Here is a 19,908-nt window from a genome sequence, read left to right as displayed (position 1 = left end):
ATCCCACGAGCCCTTCCCCGGGTCTGCAGCCATGTCTGAGCCGTCCGACCATGGGCAGCAGCAGTCGCTGTGGTGCCTCACACCTGGCTCCAACCTTTGTCATCTCCTCTGGGACCTCAGCAGGACCATCAAGAACAGAAGGAGTCACACAAACAGAAGGGAACTACCCAGCCAATAGTGGCCTTATGGAGAACTTTGAGGAACTGGAAAATATGCTGGCAATTACCATGAATGCAATTTTAGAAATAATTCACAGTTTCACTAGTAAGTACATATACAAGGGTATTTACATGAGAATCTGCAACAAAACCAAATGCAGAATTATTATTTTTTTTTAATGAGCAGCTATAAATCAAGCTTGAAATCCAGGGGCGCACAGCAGGACCACGAAAAAAAAAAAAAAAAAAAAGTCATTTCTGTGGCAGCAACACTAACTGTCTCATCACTGAGCTGCCAAAGCTTCCAGCTCCAACTTGGACAATCTACATGACAAGTTCCTTGCTCAAGGAAACTTAATCCATCTTTGGCTTCTGACCAGCCACCATGGAAGAAGATGCAACTCCCCTCCGCTAATGAATGGAAAGTGGCCCACGCAGATGTCAGGAGGATTTAAATGGAGCATGCACAAGACACAATGATGTTCTCCCCCTTGGGAAAAGCTTGCAGAAACTGACACCACAGCTGAGGATTCGGCCTTAAAAGGAAGCACACAGGTTTCCATGATGTTGCAGGGTCAAGGAATTTCAAATAAAACATGGCAAATGGCATTTGAACGATCACGATACACTCACGTCAATTAAACTTTCACCTGCTGCACATCTCAGGGGCTGAAATCCTTCGTGCTCTATTCTGTTTATAGGTTGCACACCAGAGGAGCAACATCAGCCAAAGAGCAATTATAATGACCTTATGCAGAACCATATGTTAAACTTCTGTTTGATCCTGTTTGGAATAATGAATTTGGCTGGAAAGAGCCTTAATATATTTGCTTGAATTGTGAAAACAGGGATTCTCAGAAGGATTCAACCAGGTGCCTGCCATAATACCGTTTATTAGAGTGTTTTTTCTTCCAAAAACAAATTCCCATTTTTTCCCTTTATATATGTAGGTTTTGGTCTTGATAGAACTATCAGGCATGGATACAAGATTTTATAATACACATTATTTAAATACATTTTACAGAGCAAATCATCTTTCCTGTTATTCTCATGCTGTTCTCCTTTTAGGACAAACGTAGGCTCATTCAACTTTAAAGAGATCCCATGGATAGCCTAACAATCTGAGCTACGACAAGGGACACCTGTGCTGCAGAACTGTGAGCAAAAATTTCCAGCAAGACAGCACATACCTGTTTTCTCATATGAAAGATTAAGAGCCTCTACCCAGGGCAGGCTGAAGTCTGAAATTCTGATTTTCCCCACAGCAAACCTACTGCAATTTGACATGGTTAACTAACATTGCAGTAGGCTAATGTACCATGAAATCCACATATATATTTCAATATTTGCCCTCTAATGTCTCAACCAGGTAACACACATACATAAATAACAATTTTATTAATACATTTTTAATATTCCTATAAAGTGCTAGCTCTTGGAAGAGAGTTAAGATTAAGGCTCCATTTTCTCCATAGCAGATGAAAAATAAAACATTTAATTAGATGGTGCACATCCACACATGCAAGGTCTCTGAAGTGTCTGCTCATGCAAATAAAAACAGATTTAACTCTTTTTAACAGGCTAGATGTGGTTAGTCTGTCTGATCCACAAGGTGCTACAAGTGATCTTCACAAAGAGACCCAGGGGGAAATTTGCTGTCCAGCAGAAGCAGAACCGAACCAAGAGAGAAAAAGTTCCTAGGGAAAGAGACGAAGCAGAACAGTGCAAGCGAGCAGAAGAGGGACATGGGATTTGGTGTCAAACGGGTTCACAGCGAAGCCTTCGAAACTCATCTGAGTAACAGAACAAAACCCTGATGAGACAACATCAGCAGGAAAGACAAAGAAGAAAAATAAACAATTCCAAAATAAGATAACCACAGATTATTTGTTTTGCACAGATAAATAGCTCTGCAGATTCTATCACTCTTGTATAATATACAAGTAGGCAACAAGCAAATTCAAAATGCATCAAAAGTTGCAACTCTATGTCTATATTTGACCTGTCTACCCCGCACCATTGGCCAGAGGTGTGAAAAAAAGAAAAGCATAGGTTTGATACTCATTTTTGAGATAAATTTTAAAATTAAATATTTTATTAACATGCAAAAAAACTACAGAGAACGTGAATACAGTTAACGTCAGAAGAAAGCCTGAAAGCATTTTCAACTTTCAGATGAAAGAAAAAAAAAAACTTCACTGTGTGGTGCAAGAACATCAAGAGAATGGAACATTTGAAAGGAACAGATCAAGGTAATTTTGTATTTGTTATCAGTCTTCAGAAATGGTAACATGGGATAAACAACACAGGATAAATCTGGCAGTAAATCCAAGATTTACTAGTCCACAAAACTCAGAAAAAAAAAAAAGAGGAAAATGTACTGGTAACAAGAATATCAGAACTGGTCCTGAACAGATGCTCTGTGAAGTCTTTTTCAAGTCACTGTTTTCTCCTTCGCAAGCACAGAAGAATATGTCACCGTTCACAAACATGCATGTTTAGACATTTGGGATTTACTGCAAAGAGCCTCTGCCTCACAAAAGGCTGTATTAACAGATGTTAAATATTTTAACCTTAAAGGTAAAAAGGCATTACGTAAAAAATTTATTTATTTATTATTATGGGAGTTTTTCAAACCATCAAGAATGATTAAAGAGTACTGTTCAATAATGGAGACCACCACAATGACCCAAATCCTACAGCACACATGTACAAGAAAACAACAAACCAGCAGTAGGACTCATTGAACTTCTGCCTTTGCTACTTCTGTTATAATCTAGATATTGAATGTGATTAGTCAAATTTATCTCCAGGATAGCTTCAATGATGTATAGGGGCTACTCTCTGGATGCAAATGAGACTGCATGCTAACTAGATCTGAAAGTATTGACTTTTTTGTAACCCTTAAGGAGATCAACAGGTCAAAATATTTAATATCAATTCAAATTCCAATTAACTCAAGCATTTTCTTCAGCACCAGGAAAAAAGTATATACCTTAATATACTGCATTTTATATATTATACACTGCTTTAAAATTTTAATTGAATTATCTATGATGCATACAGCAAAACTGAATTTCTCTCATAGACAGTTCCTTTAGCAGGTCCTTCTTCTCTTCTGCCTCAGACCTCAAGTAATGAGAAATGTACCCTTTTTTAAAAGAAAAGGCAAATGAAACTACTTGCCCTAGAACATAACATTTCCATAATTCAGGATAATTAAAGATTTGAATCTTACAGAAGAGGGATTATTTTCTGATTATGTTGTGTGGCCTAGTTTGGCCAGAAGGACTGCTGTTTCTAAAGACTTCTCCCAGTATAAAACGAGCACCTCATTAACAGGGAGAGGACAGCGGGCGAAGACTTCAGATTGAGAAATTTCAGAAAGTCACTTCATGTATAACATCTGCCACCCAGATTTAGCAGAGTGAAATACTGTCAGGCGCAGTTGGATCTTCAACCATCCTGTCATTACTCTGCCTCCTCAAACTTGACAGCCTCGAGTGTGCCAAGCCCCCACCAGAGGCACTTCTGGAGCACTGGGGAATCCAACAAAAGTGGCATATTCCAAGTCTGCATCTGCTTCTCTTTGCATGAGGAAGTTTTTATTTTTAATGAGACATTTTTTTTCTTTTCTAAAGACAATGGAAGCTGGTGGGCTGACCCAGTAAACAAAGCACAACCACTGTCAGCGTATTTTAAAATATTACTCACAAACAAGTAGCTCATAAGCAACAAAAATAATGGATTCCAGTACCCCAAAAGCTTCATTTTTTTCTAGTTTCTAAAAGGGGATAGCTGTAATCTTTCCTTCAGAAATAACTCTATCGGGGTATCTTCTATCCAAACTCTCTTTTTTTTTTTTTTTTAATGTCTTTGAGTCTTCCTTCTCTCAGAATGATTTTGTTAATATTGAGTGATGTTTTCGAAGTTTTATGGGGGTTAAAAGTAGAAATCTGATAGGCACATACCTATCAAAGTTATCCCCAAAGAATAATTTTCTCAAGAAGCCAAACTATTTAGCTCATTGAAATAAGTAGGAACTTTGGGTTAAGTCCAACTTCAAGTCCAAATAACACATCTCATTGACAAATCCTCAAGCTCTAGACACAGGAAGATTTCATTATTCTCATTTTACAAAAAGGAGAAAACAAATAAGGACCAGACAAAATAATCTATGCATGAAAGTTAAAGGATCACGAAGCACTAGGAACTCCACCTATTGAGGTCTGCCAAAACAGCCTGGGTGAAATGAGAACGACAGAAAGCAAACAGCACCTTATACACGCTGCCATCTGAGAACGTACATCACCCGGGCTGCTGAAAACAATGACTAACCACATAATTAAGCCCACGGTCATGAATATTCACATTAGTGATAAATAAGGGTGAAAAGTTGGAAGGAGTTTTGGAAGCCTTAGGAAGGTGGAAGGTTCCTAATTAGAAAGGTTTTTTGTTCCTATTCAACAGCAGACTTATAATACATGGTCATGTGCAATAGACTCCCCATGGAAATATGCCACAAGTGTTCTGCTCTACTTACGTCTTACTGTAAAAGAAAGCTCAATAAAGCAAATAAGGTGGCAAGAATACATATGTTATTGTGGGGAAGGGGAAAAACATGTTAACTTGCTCTTTACAGACAGCATTTTACCTAGATCATTACACTACGTGAGCTATGAAATCTCGTGACATCTGTTGTCATTGATGGTTGTTTCATCACATAGAACTGGAACCAGACGGTAAGAAAACCTTCTTTCGCACTGTCAACTCTTTATGCAGGGGGGAAAAATGTGCCAAAAGAATGTAAAATACAAGCTCCCCATGTCAGAGTCTGAGAACTCAGGGCAAAATCCACAGAATTAGTAGCTTCATCTGGAGCTGTGGTATAAACAAAAGCAGAAGCCACATGGGAGGAGCATCTCTGCAAATTATTACCCCTGCTGTGACTGCTTGGGCAGCATCTCCTTCCAGAGAAGCCTCAAGACTGAACATGTGAAGTTGAGGGAACTCCCACCTTCTCCCTGTCATTCCCACTCTGCCACTATGACTCTCCAACCCTTGAATTACATGGGCACAACTCTGCAAGGCACTGCTTAAAAAAACCCCAAACCCTAGAAATAAATGTATATATTTAATTCACAGCATGATCCCCCAAACTCTTGTTCTGGCCTAACTGAGGGGTGGAGTGGCACAGTGTGCTGGGAATGGGAATACCTTATGCCAGTATTGCTGACAAACATTTTGCATTGTGAAATTATGGCCTTTGGAAGTTCTCTAGCTGCTCCAGGCATTGGGCTCTTGAGTTTCCAGTGCCTGGTGGGTCTTAATCTGCCCTCTACAGGTTCTGACTTCCGCACTGCTCCAGACTGAGCGAAGTCTGTTTTACAGCATAGCTGATTGTTCTACAGGTTCCCTGAAGGCAGGAGCTCTGCCAACGTCCCCGTCCTGCCGCCCACGCTCTCAGCACTGACCCTCACCAGAGATTTAGCCACTTTGCGGTCTCACTTGCTAATATAACAAGGAATGGTAGAAACTTCCCAAGAAGAATCCGGTTGTTTTATGCTGGTCACCCAAGATCTTCACATAAACTGGTGGGATACAGGAAAGGCTACCCTTGAAAGGCAGACACAACCAAGAGAAGGCTCTCCAGTTGCTCCCCTGCAGCAGGTACAATGGATAACATCACCTTAATTTCTAAGATCATAAATTGCTCTTTCTCTCCACCTTATCTCCTCTACTGAGGTCTGACAATAGCAGCACTGCTCTGCTTGGAAAGCTATGGTGAAAATGGGCATAGTGAATGGAATTGCCTGCAACTTCCTGGAACTTCTGGAACAGAAGAACATGTATATCCTGGCATGAACATTTCACAAAAGCATGAATAGTTGCACATAGAGCTGGTCAATGATTTAAACATTCTAGGAGAAGTAGTTGTTGTTTCACTTCACTGAGTTATGCTTTTATTGTTATTTACTTTGTGTCAGTTAATTTCTATTGAACGCCAGCTTAGAGACTTGGGTAACAGAATACATGAATCTTGCAAAAGTGAATGAAGAACATTTCCGTCTGGTGGTTTGGTACAAAATTCCTGAGCACAGCTAAGGCATCTGTTGAAAAGCAACCCCGTAGCAAGGTTGGGAACAGACCCCAGCATTCCAGTCCTTATATTGTCTGCTCTAACTGGACTTCCTGTAATTTACTTCCCACAAAACAAGTAAAAAGTATTTGTATGACCCCTCAGCAACCAAAATAACCAATTAACCACTCAGCAACATGAAAGGCCTTATAATTTTCTCATGATATACATACAGTAGAGAAATAGTCAATGCTTATATATACATTCAGACAATACCTGAAGCCTGCCTATCATACAGCTGGCTGTTAGAGCAAAAAACTTTCCAAGGCAATCCAACATTTACTCTAATCTTTAAAACAGCTCCATCTTCTGGCATTCTCTTTCCATATTATGTTTAAATACCATATTTCTTCCTTAACAATTTTTACTTCTGTTTGGTACTGACACCTCGAACCTAATTTCACTGTTATGGTACTTAACATGTAGATGATCTTAGGTAAATACTTGAATAGATCTATCCACTGTTTCAGGAGCTGTAACTTAAGCTGCCCTTTTTCATTTGACTTCATGAGCCTGATGTAGTCTGGGCTGTTAATATTACCTTTTGAGGGTCCCCAAAACCACTCAAGACCAGAATCTCTGTCTGGACAGGGACCTCCCTGTATCTTCTGGACAAGAAGCCTGGAAGGCCAGCCCAAGATTCAGACTGCTCCGCAGGCAGGATCACCCTGGGGCAGTGCCCATCCCTTGCTCCTGATCACACAAACACTAAGGAGTTTATGCTCCTTATTTCAGCCTGTTAGCTAACTATTCAGCTGTATGAAATGGGGCCTTAGAGCCTCTTGGTAGAGAAGGTGACACAGACCCAGCTGGGACCATTCAAAAAATTCCCCACAGCTTTCACAAGCAAGGGCAGTGCCAAATGGCAATGGTAAATGTGAGGTTGGACAGGCACTCTTTCTACTGCTGATGCTCTGGCACTGTGCAATTAAAGCTTTCTCTGCCTAATACATTTGGGTAATACAGTGTTCTTAACAGATTCTTCTTACTTTTGCGTATTCAACTGTTTCGAAAGCTTGTTCAAATGACTGTTGGCATAAAACACATAAAGCACCAGAACAGGGGCTAGAACTCGTGTGCCTAGAAAGTAAAAAGTCTTTATCTCCTCTTCCTCTCTCTGTTTATTGCCAATAGAGTTCCTCCTTCCTCCAGTTGTATTTTAAAAGCAAATGATGGATTTTGCTCTGCCTTGGGGGGAGGAAATGATGGCACCTGCTTTAAAAAGCTAGAGTCTAAGAGGATGGGGGAACCTTCCTCAAAAGACTCAAGGGTCTCTATTCCAAAATCAGACTTTGCTTCACATACAGACTTCTCCTTTTTTCTTCCTGTGGGTTTGCTCATGCCTTAGGTGCCAATATTCAGCATACGGAGTTACATTCTCGCTGAGGTACCCAGAAGCTGGACACTGCTACCCAGTTTAACGCGGTCCTTGCTGATGAGTACCTAGAACATAGAGGCTACATATCAGCAAGCACATTTAAGCATATAAATTGTTTAAATTGAAGTATATGCTAAGAAAGAATTAGCATAAATGTATGCCTTGTGTGGTCTGTAGAATGAAGCAATAAATCTTTCTATTAATAAGCAAACCCCTGAATTTTAGTGGTGGTGGTAGTTCTTTCAGTAGACCTCTGAACTATTCATTCCAATGACTCCTCAGCAGAGGTAATGATTAACAATTTCAGGAAAGTTGTTTTTGTGTTTTGTTTATTTTCCTTCCACTAAAGAATTCAGCTTCAGGACTACGAAATTCGTTTTAATGCAAAATATTGCACAATGATTCAGCTTTTCTTGTCCATATGCTGATGCAGATGACTGTTGAAGATCAAAACATAAGGTGGAGGGGGAAAACAAACAAACAAAAAAAGCCAGATAATCTATCAAAAAAATTCAAAGTCCCTACATTTTAGTCAAAAATAGAACTTCAGACTTTAAAGCAAGCAGGAAGTCTTACTTGAAGGAAAAATACATGAAAGACACTCCTCATAACCTGGGTAAACTGTTTGCAGCATTTTCCCTGTCGAAAGACAGCTGCTTAGTCTTTGTGAACAGTAGTTCTGCTGAGTACAAGTGCCCACTCCCAGGAGAGGATGAGAACCCAAGTCCCAAAGCCAACTGCAACACCCTACAAGCTTCAGTTGCGCAGGAAGCCATCAGCAACGCTTGACTTGGAAGATTAGCTCATTAGATTCAATCTAATTAAATCTTTGTAGTTAAACACATGCTTTTTTTTTTTTTTTTTTTTTTTTTTAAGTCTGTGGGGACTGAAACACCATGTCACTACCTGAGGTGGTAAAACAGTATCCCAACCAGATACTCTTTGGATGGATGATCCAACAACCCAGCAGCCACCCAATGGAAAGCAGGCATATCAAGAAACTTGGTAAGCATAGGGAGTACTCTGACTCCATGTCAAAAAAATTAATTCTGAATGAAAAAAAATACCTGTATTAATGAGTTAAAGTCATGCAGCATATTTTACTACAAAAAAGAAGTTATTTATATTAAACATTATCAACTGTGAACTAAGTTTCCTGCATACAAGACTCCATAACAAAACAGCAAACTTTACAGCAGTAGAGGCAAAAATTACAATGTCTGGACGGATGGTATTGCGTCAATTGGTATTGCACAACGAAATACAGGAAAAAAAATCATGATGGTTTAGCTAAACAGCACAGTGGTTTTAAAATTTGTACTGTATTTATCAAGTTAAATGTTTCATAAATACACAGACACAAATAGACAGATACTCTTCAAACAGTACAAAAAATTCCATTACACACCATGGATCCTGGTTTCCAGTGAACCCAAGCAGTGTTAAATATTGCTGTAGTAGTTTTTATACTTCATTGCTAATTTTACACTAAGCAAACATTGCAAAGGGAAAAAATAAACCTTTATGACATAAGGGGAAAAAAGCAATACCTGTCCTTTCCATAACGCCTACATTTCCAGAAAACCATGGATCTGATCCTTCAACCAGCATACATTTAATTTTAGTCTCATAAGCAAATCTCATTGGTTTTAAAAGAAAAGAATTAGTATTAATACAGACAAGTATATACATGTATTCAGGATTGAGGACAAATCATGTCTTTCTACATAGTAATTAATTCAGTAAACACACTAATAACGTACAGAAGAAAAAACAGTTTACTGAGCAAAAAAGCATGTTAGACTTTAAAATTTTACTGTTAGTATATATACAGTCATATATAAAATGTTTGCTTGCTATAGTTAAATGAGATTAAACTATGCTGAACCTTCTGTATTTTAGTTGCATCACGCATACTCAGCTAACAGTTCTCAGGAGGCAGCATCCTGCCTCACTTAAAGTCAACACAAATTTTGCCATCAGTTTCTGAGTCAAAGAAATTTTAGCGACTGTTTCCTCCCCACTGCTCCAACACTTTATTTTTTCATTTTATGAAGAGCAGAAAGAAATCTCTCGTTTATAAGAAGAAATTTGACTAAACAATGCAAAGGCAAATATGCAGATTTTATTTTCAAATCTCTTGCAACAATTACATTCCCGGAAGAGGAAAGACTTTTATTACCTTTCCCTGAAATACCCAACTCTCCCGATCACTACCGAATCATCTGATTACACATAAAGAAAATCACATGCTTGAATTTCCTTATGAATAGGAAAGCATGTACCAGATCCCTTAGGTAAGCAGAAAACCCATGACATACAGTAGGACTGACCATGGTCAGTTCAGACCAGCAACTACTTGGCTGCCCATACTCTCCCTTTTGTTGTTGTTCTAGTTGTCCTAGTCTGGGTTCTTCTACCACCAACCTGTATGGAGCCATCCTTTTGCCCTTCTTTTCTTCATTTCACAAGGAACCATGGCCAGGAACTCATGCCTTTCAAGTATAAAAATTGCTGGACTGCAGCATGGCTCCACACTTGGGCAATCACAAAAGCCCGAGGGAAATGCAATCTAATTCTTACAGTTTAAGAACATGTTGCCAGACAGGGTCATCTGTCTGCATCTCTCCTAGGGCAGCACTTTAGGCATCTTGCCAATAACAGTCTTCCGTAAAGCCTAGAAAAAAGGCATACACCAAAGCAGAAAAAAAGAGGAGAGGCACAAGCACCTGATTTAGAAGTAAACTGCCTTATTTTATGCCAACTCCCAGTTAACTCCCTGCAAGTCAAAGCAAGGAGCTTAGGCCTTCACTTTAAGTAGATTCACTCACGAATTTGGATATCTAAAGGGTGAAGCAACAAACCTAGAACCTTCAACAAATGGAAGTGGAGAAGCAGCAGAAAAGGAAGCAGAAATTAAAACAGCTCTATGACATGGGTTAATAAATAGAAAACTTCCTTCAGAATAACAGTGGTGTCTTTTCCAAACCTCAATCTATATTCTCTTTGACGGGTTTTACAGGTAAGAAGTTCTACAGGTAAGAAGTTAAGTCAAATGCTTTGTCTGTTCTTGTCTTATTTATCATATGCAGAGCAAATCTTAGGTGACCAACATGGATTCTGGAGCGGACGGCAGACCCTTCAGGAACACATTACTGCAATTTCAAGGGAGAAATGACATTAAAGTAAGTATTTACAGTTGTACCAGAAAGCATTTCAGATTTCAGGGCAATGTTGCCAAAAATAGTTGTTGATACTATTTGGTGGCGATTTCTTTATTTTTTTTTTTTTTTTCCCCCCTGAAAATCCAGCTCTTGGAGGCAAAATCTTTTTCCTTAAAAGAAAAGGTTTTAGCTTTTAACTCTCAATGCAAAAAAAAAAAAAATCTTGGACACAAATAAAAGCACACCTAGAATTTGGGAAAGCAGGGCCAGCCTCAGGGTTACCCTTGCAAGGGCAAGAAGTCAATCACGATTAAAATATAAACTGTTCAGCAGTTTAAACAGTTCAGCAAAAGGAAGAGGTGAACAGAAAATAAAGGTTAAGATATGGCAAGACAGATCAGAGCAGAAAAGAAATGAAGGAAAATGCACAAGAAAAAGGGAAACAGAATGTGTTGAGTAGTACCTTGGAAAAAATCTCTCCTTCTATTAGCATAATCCTAATCACACCCTTGCTTTCCTCAATATCAATATATATTACTCCTTAAGGAAAAGGAAAACTTATCCTCAGTCAATATTTGCACTGCTAATCAAAAAATATTAAATGATCACCTCAAGAGATATAAAACCCTACTTATTACATAATCACTCAATGAGGGGTTAAAATGACATCTTGTTTATTCTCTACTCAATCTGTAATTGCTAGATGATGACAAGCAGTGTAAATAAAACACCATTTATAGAAGTGTCACTCAATTTATTACTTTTGCATGTACAAGTTCTTTGATTTTCTGCTTTCTGTTTTATGCAACAACAACATCCTGTTACTAGTCCCTTAACCTAAATGGTTGCTAAGTGCTAGAGGGAAAGTGCTACTCTAGGTGGTTCCGACCCACCAGAAAGCACCCTCACCATCATTCATTCACCATCATTCATTCACCACCTAACCCAGTTTTGTAGCAGATTGAGGGTTTTGTTGATTTTTTTCTCTCAAAATGGAGAACTTCCCATTTGTCACCAAGATAATTTTGAAAATAAGAGCAAAAACATGAATCAGCTGTTTATTAAAGGTTCCAGACCACATGGAGAGAAGCACTCTGAACATCATCTTGGTATCTCTTTCTGAATATCCATCTAGTTAATGCATCATGTGAAGTTTTACATCGAACCAGAAGGAAGCATTAAAAATCTACAAACTCTGTTAAACCATTGGAATAGTCATGATATCTGTGCTTTGGCTCAGGCCTACTTTGGCTAATATCAGAACTCCTGCAGGCTTCAATGAGTTGAGGACTGCCCCATTAATTATGCTACATGAAAGTTTAAAACTTGCATTTTAAGATGACAAATTTTAAATGTAACTATATGAGACATGCACTGGTCTAAAGAGGCTTACTGTGGAAATTCAAGGGCGAAAGTTTAAGTTAAAAACATTTCCTCCACTTAAAAAAACACTGTATCTAAAATTCTCTCTTAAATATTGCTGCTTTCATCTTCAAGTAGGCACACTTGAAGTAGGCTGACACTGCAGCAGCACTTCAATGTGCAAGAGATAAAGGAAAGAGACTAAGGAAAAAAAGACGCTGTTAGTGAGAAAACATCACACAGAAAACAACAAGACATCCTAATTTCTCATATTTATTAACTTAAGGCACTGGTACAGATAACAGCAATAATCAAATATAAGAAAATAATTTCATCATGACAAGGCTCTTGGTTTCTAGGCATACATATCTGCCAATTGCTATGATTTATTTGTTTTTTTTCATATTAAAATGGAGCATTGCTATTCCACTTCACTGCGTTTCCATAATTCTTAAAAACAACAAAAATATGAAAAGACAAAACAAAACAAAAAACTCGCAACACTTACCAGGAATAATCATGAATAAAAGCCTGGGTAGATTTTTACTTTCATCTTTCGAGAGGTCCTTCCAGGGGCCACACTTTAAGACGTGTGTAGCAGCTCCACAACAGTAAATAAATTCTTCATGTAATGGAACTGGCTCTTCTGACCTCATGTTTGCTGCTAGACAGAGTAAGAAAATATTATAGTTTACCACCAAGTTAGCTCTGTACTGTTACACTTGGCAAAGTGTAACCACAGAATAATTAGAATTGCCTCCTACCCCCAAATACAAACCCAATAGCTGGGCATGCCCAGCTATTGGAGCTCAGTGCCTTAAACAACCACCACCACCACCACCAAAAAGAGAAAAAGCTTAATCAGGTGACTGGTCACGAATTCACCTGCCACCAGAATGACTATGACACACATGAGCCCCTGCCAAAACAAGCACTTACTGAAGGCTCGTGGGTGCTGTTATCAAGTGGAGGAGCAGCAGCAGCCCCGGGTTCTGCATGCTTACCCACGGGCTCCACTTGCAACACAGCACGGTGCTCAGCAAGGCAGCAAGCTCCTTCCCAAGAACTTCAGGGCTTTTTTAAGGTCTCTAAAATACCTTTATTCTGGTAAGAGCTGTAGTTCAGGTTTCTGTCAACAACAGGTCTAGCAGAGCTGAAGGTTAAGTTTTGTGAACAAGTGAAAAAGGCTGGCCAGTTTGACTACTTGTTTCTAATAAAAAGCATTTAATTTTCAGGATGGATTGGGTAAAGGCGTTAAACTTGACTGAAATATACATGCTATATAAAGATGAAAGCGTAACAAGAAAGTAACCATTAAAACAAAACAAAAACACCTAAGATCACACAGCAGCAATTCTCAAGGGTCCCTCAAGGACTTCGCATGGAGCCGCTGCAGAAAAACTTTTTAGTAAGCCTGATTTTGAAAGGAGCAGAGAGAAGTAACAAGCACTTGAATGTCATTTAATAAGATCGTTATCTTTCCCAAGCCCAAAAAATAACTATTTAGTTTATGATTTATACAGGACCTATGCATCACTCCATGGAAGACAGAATTCAAGCATGGAGACAGAATTCAAGCAAGATAAGGATATGATCAAATGACATGCAGCAGAAAATAATATTGCAATAAAGTGGATAATAATTCTGTGTGCCATTATAAACTTTAAAATATCAAACATACTTAATTAAGGATAACATTAACCCTTTCAAATCTCCTTGCCAAGTGGAAAAAAAAAAGGGGGGGGGGCATTCATTTCTGAGTACTATTTCCTAATCTCTTTGTGAAGTTTTGGGCCTCAAAATTTAACAGTGGTACAAAGCATTGCTGATAAGTTCATTTGACTACTGTACTGATACACTACACTCCAAATGGAGATCCTCAAAGCATCTGCTTGTGGGGAAAAGCATCTATTTAGGAAACAAAGAAATTTAAAGCGAAGCAGACAAGGTTTCCAGGACCAGCTACGGGAGGAGGGCAGTGATACTGGAAGATTGTCAGTGCTACAGGAGCAGAGCTGAAGTGAAGCTGTGGGCAATGATGCTCAACTACACAAGAGGAGCACTCGAAGAAACAAGAGTTCCTTTCTTCCCTCAGCTCACACGTGAAGTTTGGAAAGGTCGGAGCCGAACAGCAGCCCATACAGAGGAGCCAGGTTCTGATCATTAAAACAAATCAAATCCCTGGGGAAACGGGGAAATCCCCGTTTCTGGGGAGAAGGGACTTTAATGCCTTCAATCACAGCATAATTCTCTGGATGAGGCTTTTTTTTCCCCACTTCTTTTATCTGCAAGGGAGACATCTTTATTGCTTCATTATTCTCCGCGTTACCTTTCTAACTTACAGTGCCTAGAATATAAACAATTGAAGCAAAGGTTGTCAAACTGTAATGTAATAAGGTCAGTTTCGCAATGTATCATTCCTTATTTAGCTCCTCATTACTTAACCTGAAAGAAGTCAAGAGCATCTCCGACAAAAAAAAAAAAAAGTTATGCCAACTACCAATGTACACATTCAGTCTGTCGGGCCTTTTCTGAGATGTTTACATTGCGGAAAGCATTTTTTTTTTTTATGTCCTTACTTACGAAAGTAGGTTTCATTCGAAGCTTCTGATCACAGACTAACAAAATCAATTACAAAGTTTCATTTGAGAGTGATTGCAAAATCCCACTGACAATTCTTGATGCTTAAGTAACACTTGCAAGATATTGCAATGCCTGGGAGCAAGACTGCACACTAGAAAAGAAAATGCTGAACAGTTAAAAAGCCTGCAAAGAGGTCTACTAAATTTTTGAAAGCAATCACCCTCTTGATATAATCCTCAAGGTTTCCTGATAGCACATCTATGCAATAGAAAGGGTGTTTTATTTATTTATCTGCTGCAACGAGATTATTTGTATTTTTTGCCTCTGGCAACACAAATAGAGAAAAATGGGGAGAGAAGACAGTGAAGACATGACCAGGGGGTGGGGAATGGAAAAAAGCTAAAAATGTGACTGTAGGAAACCAGGCCCCTTTATATCCCATGGAATATTTTCCCCCTTCTCTCCATAAATTCATTAAACAATGAAAATAATATTAAAAGAAAGGCCTGGTAAAGAACAACATGGCTCAGAGTTGTGCTGTAGTGCACAAACATAGATCACTGGTTAGGGTTTTAGCCCTGAATTAACACACCCTTAACGTAGGTGTCTACCTAAAGGCAAGCTCCTGCTCTGGATACAGAGATCTGTATCTGTGGCCTGATTAGTAGGGGCAGACCACGGTGTCGGCCTCTAGGTTTCAACCTCAAGATGAGCCAAATCTCTACTAACAAAGCTTACAGTGAGCACTCAGACACACACTCCCACATGCAGGCATTTACAGACCAACATCGATATTTAGGTGTCTTGTGGATGATCTGGATTGCACTTACTGTCACTGTTTCATATGACAATATTTCAGAAAAAGTTATCCATAAGGAGTAGATTACTTCTGTACATCCTTGTTTCAGACTGCTCCAAAGTAACAGTAAAGTCAATCTTCCTGGCACACAGGGGGCTTCCTCATGTGTGCAGCACACCTGATAACACATCATCTCCTCCGTCCTACAGCACCAACAACACATCATCTCCTCCGTCCTACAGCACTGCTTGGGATTAAAGCTTAACTGGAGACATCATCTGGAAATCACAGCATTGTTATGCTGTGAAAGGATTATCTCAATAATCCTTATGCCACGAAAGGATTATCCCAAACTTAGTTAACACTGCAGAGTGTATATGGAGAGAGGTGTTTACGCTGCTGCTCTGGGCACACTTTCCAGATGCTGGATTAACACCTGGCCTACAAACAATCCAACGCAAGACAGGACAAGCAGGTTGGAGCACCTGGCAAGGTGCACAGTTGGGACAGTGCCTGAAAGCTGCAAAAAGGCAACTATTGTGCACATTATAGTATAGATTAGGAGTTGACCTGCTGGAAAGCAGCTCCACAGAGAGGGATTTGGGAGTCCTGGTCAACAACAAGTTACCCATGAGGCAGCAAGGTGCCCTCGTGGCCAAGAAGGCCAATGGGATCCTGGCTGCATCAGGAGGAGCGTTGCCAGCAGGTCGAGGGAGGGGATCCTGCCCCTCTGCTCAGCTCTGGTGAGGCCGCACCTGGAGTATTGGGTGCAGTTCTGGGCTCCCCAGTGCAAGAGGGACATGGAGCTTCTAGAGAGGATCTAGCATAGAGCCATGAAGATAATTAAGGGACTGGAGCATCTATTGTATGCGGAAAGACTAAGCAAGCTGGGCCTGTTTACCCTGGAGAAGAGAAGGTTGAGAGGAGATTTGATTAACATGTACAAGTACCTGAGGGATGATTGTAGGGAGGATGGGGACAGGCTCTTCTCCGTGGTGGCCAGTGACAGGACATGGGGTAAAGAGTATAAGCTGAAACACAGGAAGTTCCACCTCCATGCGAGGAAGAACTTCTTTACTGTGAGCGTGGCAGAGCTTTGGAACAGGCTGCACAGAGAGGTTGTGGAGTCTCCTTCTCTGGAGATCTTCGAAACCCACCGGGAGCACCTGTACCACATGCTCTAGGTGTCCATGCTCTAGGTGGCAGAGGGGTTGGTCTAGATGATCTCTAGAGGTCGTGTCCAACCTCAACCATTCTTGATTCTGTGACATGTTCAAGACAGAGGACACAACAAGCTATAGATCAGTCAGCTTCATCTCAGTTCCCAAGAAGGTACTGAAGAAAAAACTCCTGGAAGTTTCACCCCCACACACGAAAAGGCCAGGGGCACCAGCACAGATTCACCAAGGGCACATCATGCTAGAATAACCTTACTGCCTGCTACAAGGAAACGAATGGCTCCATGGATGAAGAAACACCAGAGGCCATTTAACCTAATTTGAACAAGACTTTGACTACTGAGAGGTGGATTATGTAAATTGACTATAGTGGGTGGAAAATTGAGAGGACCAGTGGGCTCGGAGGGTTGCCACCAGAAATTTCTCAAGAAAAAGCAATATTCTAACTTACTATCAGTGTTCCTCATGGATCAATATTATGTCATATTAGTAAAAGCCTGGACAACGGGACACAGTGCACCCTCAGCAGATTTGTGCATGATACCAACTTGTGAGGGGGAGGAAGAAACACAGGAGGGCAGGGCTGCCATTCAAATGGATTTTGATAAAACTGGAAAAACAGGCTTGCAGGAACCCATGAAATTGAAAGGCAAGGTTTGGAGCAGTGACTTGAAGGACGTGGTTATTCCCCTCTGTGCAGCATTTGAGGGATTGTATCTGAAATATATGCGTGCAGTTTCAGGCTCCCCAGTACAAACAAGACATACTGGAGAGAGTCCAGGAGATGATGGGGATGCTGGAGCATGTGATGTATGTGGAGAGGTTGCAGGTGCAGCATTTAGTTCAGGTTTAAGAGAAGAGAAGACTTGGATGAACAGCATCTTCTGCAACCCGACTAGTTGAGCAAGGGGTTGGGCTGAATGTCCTCCAGGGATCCTTTCCAGCCTAGATCTTAAGTGCCACCTAGCAATTACAAATCTCTAATGCAATCTCCACTCACTTGAGTTCTCTGGTATGATTTACAATATCTATTCAGGGCAATGTACAAGGAGATGGTGAAAGACAGACATAATGATTTAATAAAGTTTCTGTATTTTTTCCCCTCTTGGACACAACACGACCTTTCCAGGAAAAGATAATTATGCTGTGAAACTTGGTGGAAATATCATAAAGGACAACTTGGGTAAAAGCCATCAGATAATCAAGTTCAGAATTCAGAAGAAGGCTTGAATGACAAGCAGCAGTCACATTCATGGACTCTAGCTTGTTAAAAAAAAAAAAAAAAAAACCCTGGGAAGCTGCCAGAGAATAAATGGTACCTAGGAGAGCTGGTTGATCTTTAAAGAAATAGTACTGAATCATCAAGAAGAAACCATGTTGTTGGGCTGGAAGATCATGAAAATCAGCAGGAACCCTGCTGGGCTAGATCAATTTAATCAGCTAAATACAAGAGAGCATATAAAATGCAGAAGCAAGCGCAGGCAAAGTATATGAGCAGTTCTGTTACTCTCCTCATTAGGGAGGAAGATTAGAGGCAAAGCCCAGCTGGAGCAAATACCTAAGGCCACAGACAGTAACAAAAAAGGATCCTACACTTTCTGCTATAAGCAAAAGAATGTTTACAGAATCCGTGGGTCTCCTGATGAACAGAGTTGTCAAAATATGTGAAAAAAGCTGAAGGAGTCCTCATCATTCCACTGTTGCAGCCTTTGCACCCAACCTTCAAGTGCACTTGAAGCAAGACACTGGGAAAACAGAGATGGCCAAGCAGAGGACTGCCAAGATTGTCATCAGCCTAGAAAAAAATGACCTCTGAGGAAAAGCTGAAGGAATTGCCCTTTTTTCTTTGGCAAAGAGGAGTAATCTAACAGTAACATGCAACCACTTGAAGGAGAACCAAAGATATCAGAACCAAACTTTTTTTCTGTAGTTTCAGATGGTAAAGTAAGAGGCAAGTTGTCCCTTGAAAGGGACATTGTGAAAAGTTTTCCAACTTCACAAAAAACTTCTTTGCTAGCTTTGGAAAACAAATAAAGCAGCTCTGGAATACAAATCGTAGAACTGGTGAATTGATGTTGTTAGAGGTTTTCAAGGCTCAGCTGGACAAAGCAGTAGCTCTGGTCTGAGCAGAAGGTTGGACTAAGTTTCCTCTAGAGTTTCTTTAGGTCTCTGCAACCAACATTTTGCAATTCTTATGCGCCTAAATACCAGAAAGGATCAAAGGCGAGGTGCAAAAAGGATTTCAGCCAATTTTTCCAGTATCTTAGCAAAGACAGCAAATGTCCTTGGGATCAGAGCAGATAACAATAACTACACAGGTCAGAAAAGGAATGTGATCAGTGCAAAAAAGTAACTGGAGATATACTTACATATGTATGTACACACATACACATATATATATATGAAGTGATATTCCTCCAGCTAACTGCTGGATACTGGGCTCTAACAATTTCTGAAACATTTTCTTCTGAACAGAATCATCCAGACCTGCAAAGCTCTCTGATTTGCAGACTGGAACTAATCTGCTCAAAGCTAAGAACAGGAAAATAGAAGGAAGAGACTGACTGACTTGATAGAAAAGCTGCAAAGATGAATAAGGGGGAGTGAGGAGGGAAGTAATACCTAGATGGCATCAAAGGTTTCTTTGGGACAAACAACAAACAGTTGAAGCCAGATTTCTCACAGAAAAACAGAAAAAGTAGGCCAAGGAATCTGCAGGCTGTTGTGACACTAGTCACAAACCTTGAACAATTCTGCAGGAGAAAAGCAGCCATTAGTAGATAAAATAAAAATGTTTCTTCATGCTCTAAACTACAAACCCAAGTCAAAGGCGTATGATGGAAAGAACATACTAGTCCATTTTGTGCTAGGCCAGAAACATTAAACAAAACCTATGAAGCATTATTGTAAAAACACACAAGCCTACACTAACACTGTACAAAAACCAAATGAAGAAATGTAGTAACATGAAATGCCCTTTAAAATGCAATAAAAATCAACCTGGCATACCTCAGGCAGCTCTAAGCAGTAGGTTGTGTTCATCTAAAATAAATAACTATAAGGCCTTGTACTGAGGGATGGCTCAGTCTTCTAGCAATCCGATGCTTTCAATCTCTTCTGCTCCTGTCCCCTCCTCTGAGCAGTAAA

The 19,908-nt window shown here is 39.9% G+C and overlaps 1 protein-coding gene across 1 annotated transcript in view; it reads right to left on the bottom strand.

The window, feature by feature from the left end:
* The window catches only part of LDAH (lipid droplet associated hydrolase), a 97,727-nt gene extending 84,867 nt beyond the window's left edge, over window positions 1-12,860 (bottom strand). Inside the window, exon 1 of the mRNA XM_088519627.1 lies at window positions 12,710-12,860. Within this exon, the coding sequence (XP_088375753.1) occupies window positions 12,710-12,857 (148 nt within the window). The 5' untranslated portion in view covers window positions 12,858-12,860. The remainder of the gene's footprint in view (window positions 1-12,709) is intronic.
* Between the last annotated feature and the right edge of the window lie 7,048 nt (window positions 12,861-19,908).

Source organism: Tinamus guttatus, unplaced genomic scaffold (genome assembly GCF_059628265.1).
Source record: "Tinamus guttatus ecotype Peru unplaced genomic scaffold, ASM5962826v1 Tinamus_guttatus_pri_ptg000065l, whole genome shotgun sequence".
Taxonomy (NCBI): Eukaryota; Metazoa; Chordata; class Aves; order Tinamiformes; family Tinamidae; genus Tinamus; species Tinamus guttatus.
Note: the sequence above shows the minus strand (reverse complement) of the source record. Positions and strands in the feature narration are given on the sequence as shown.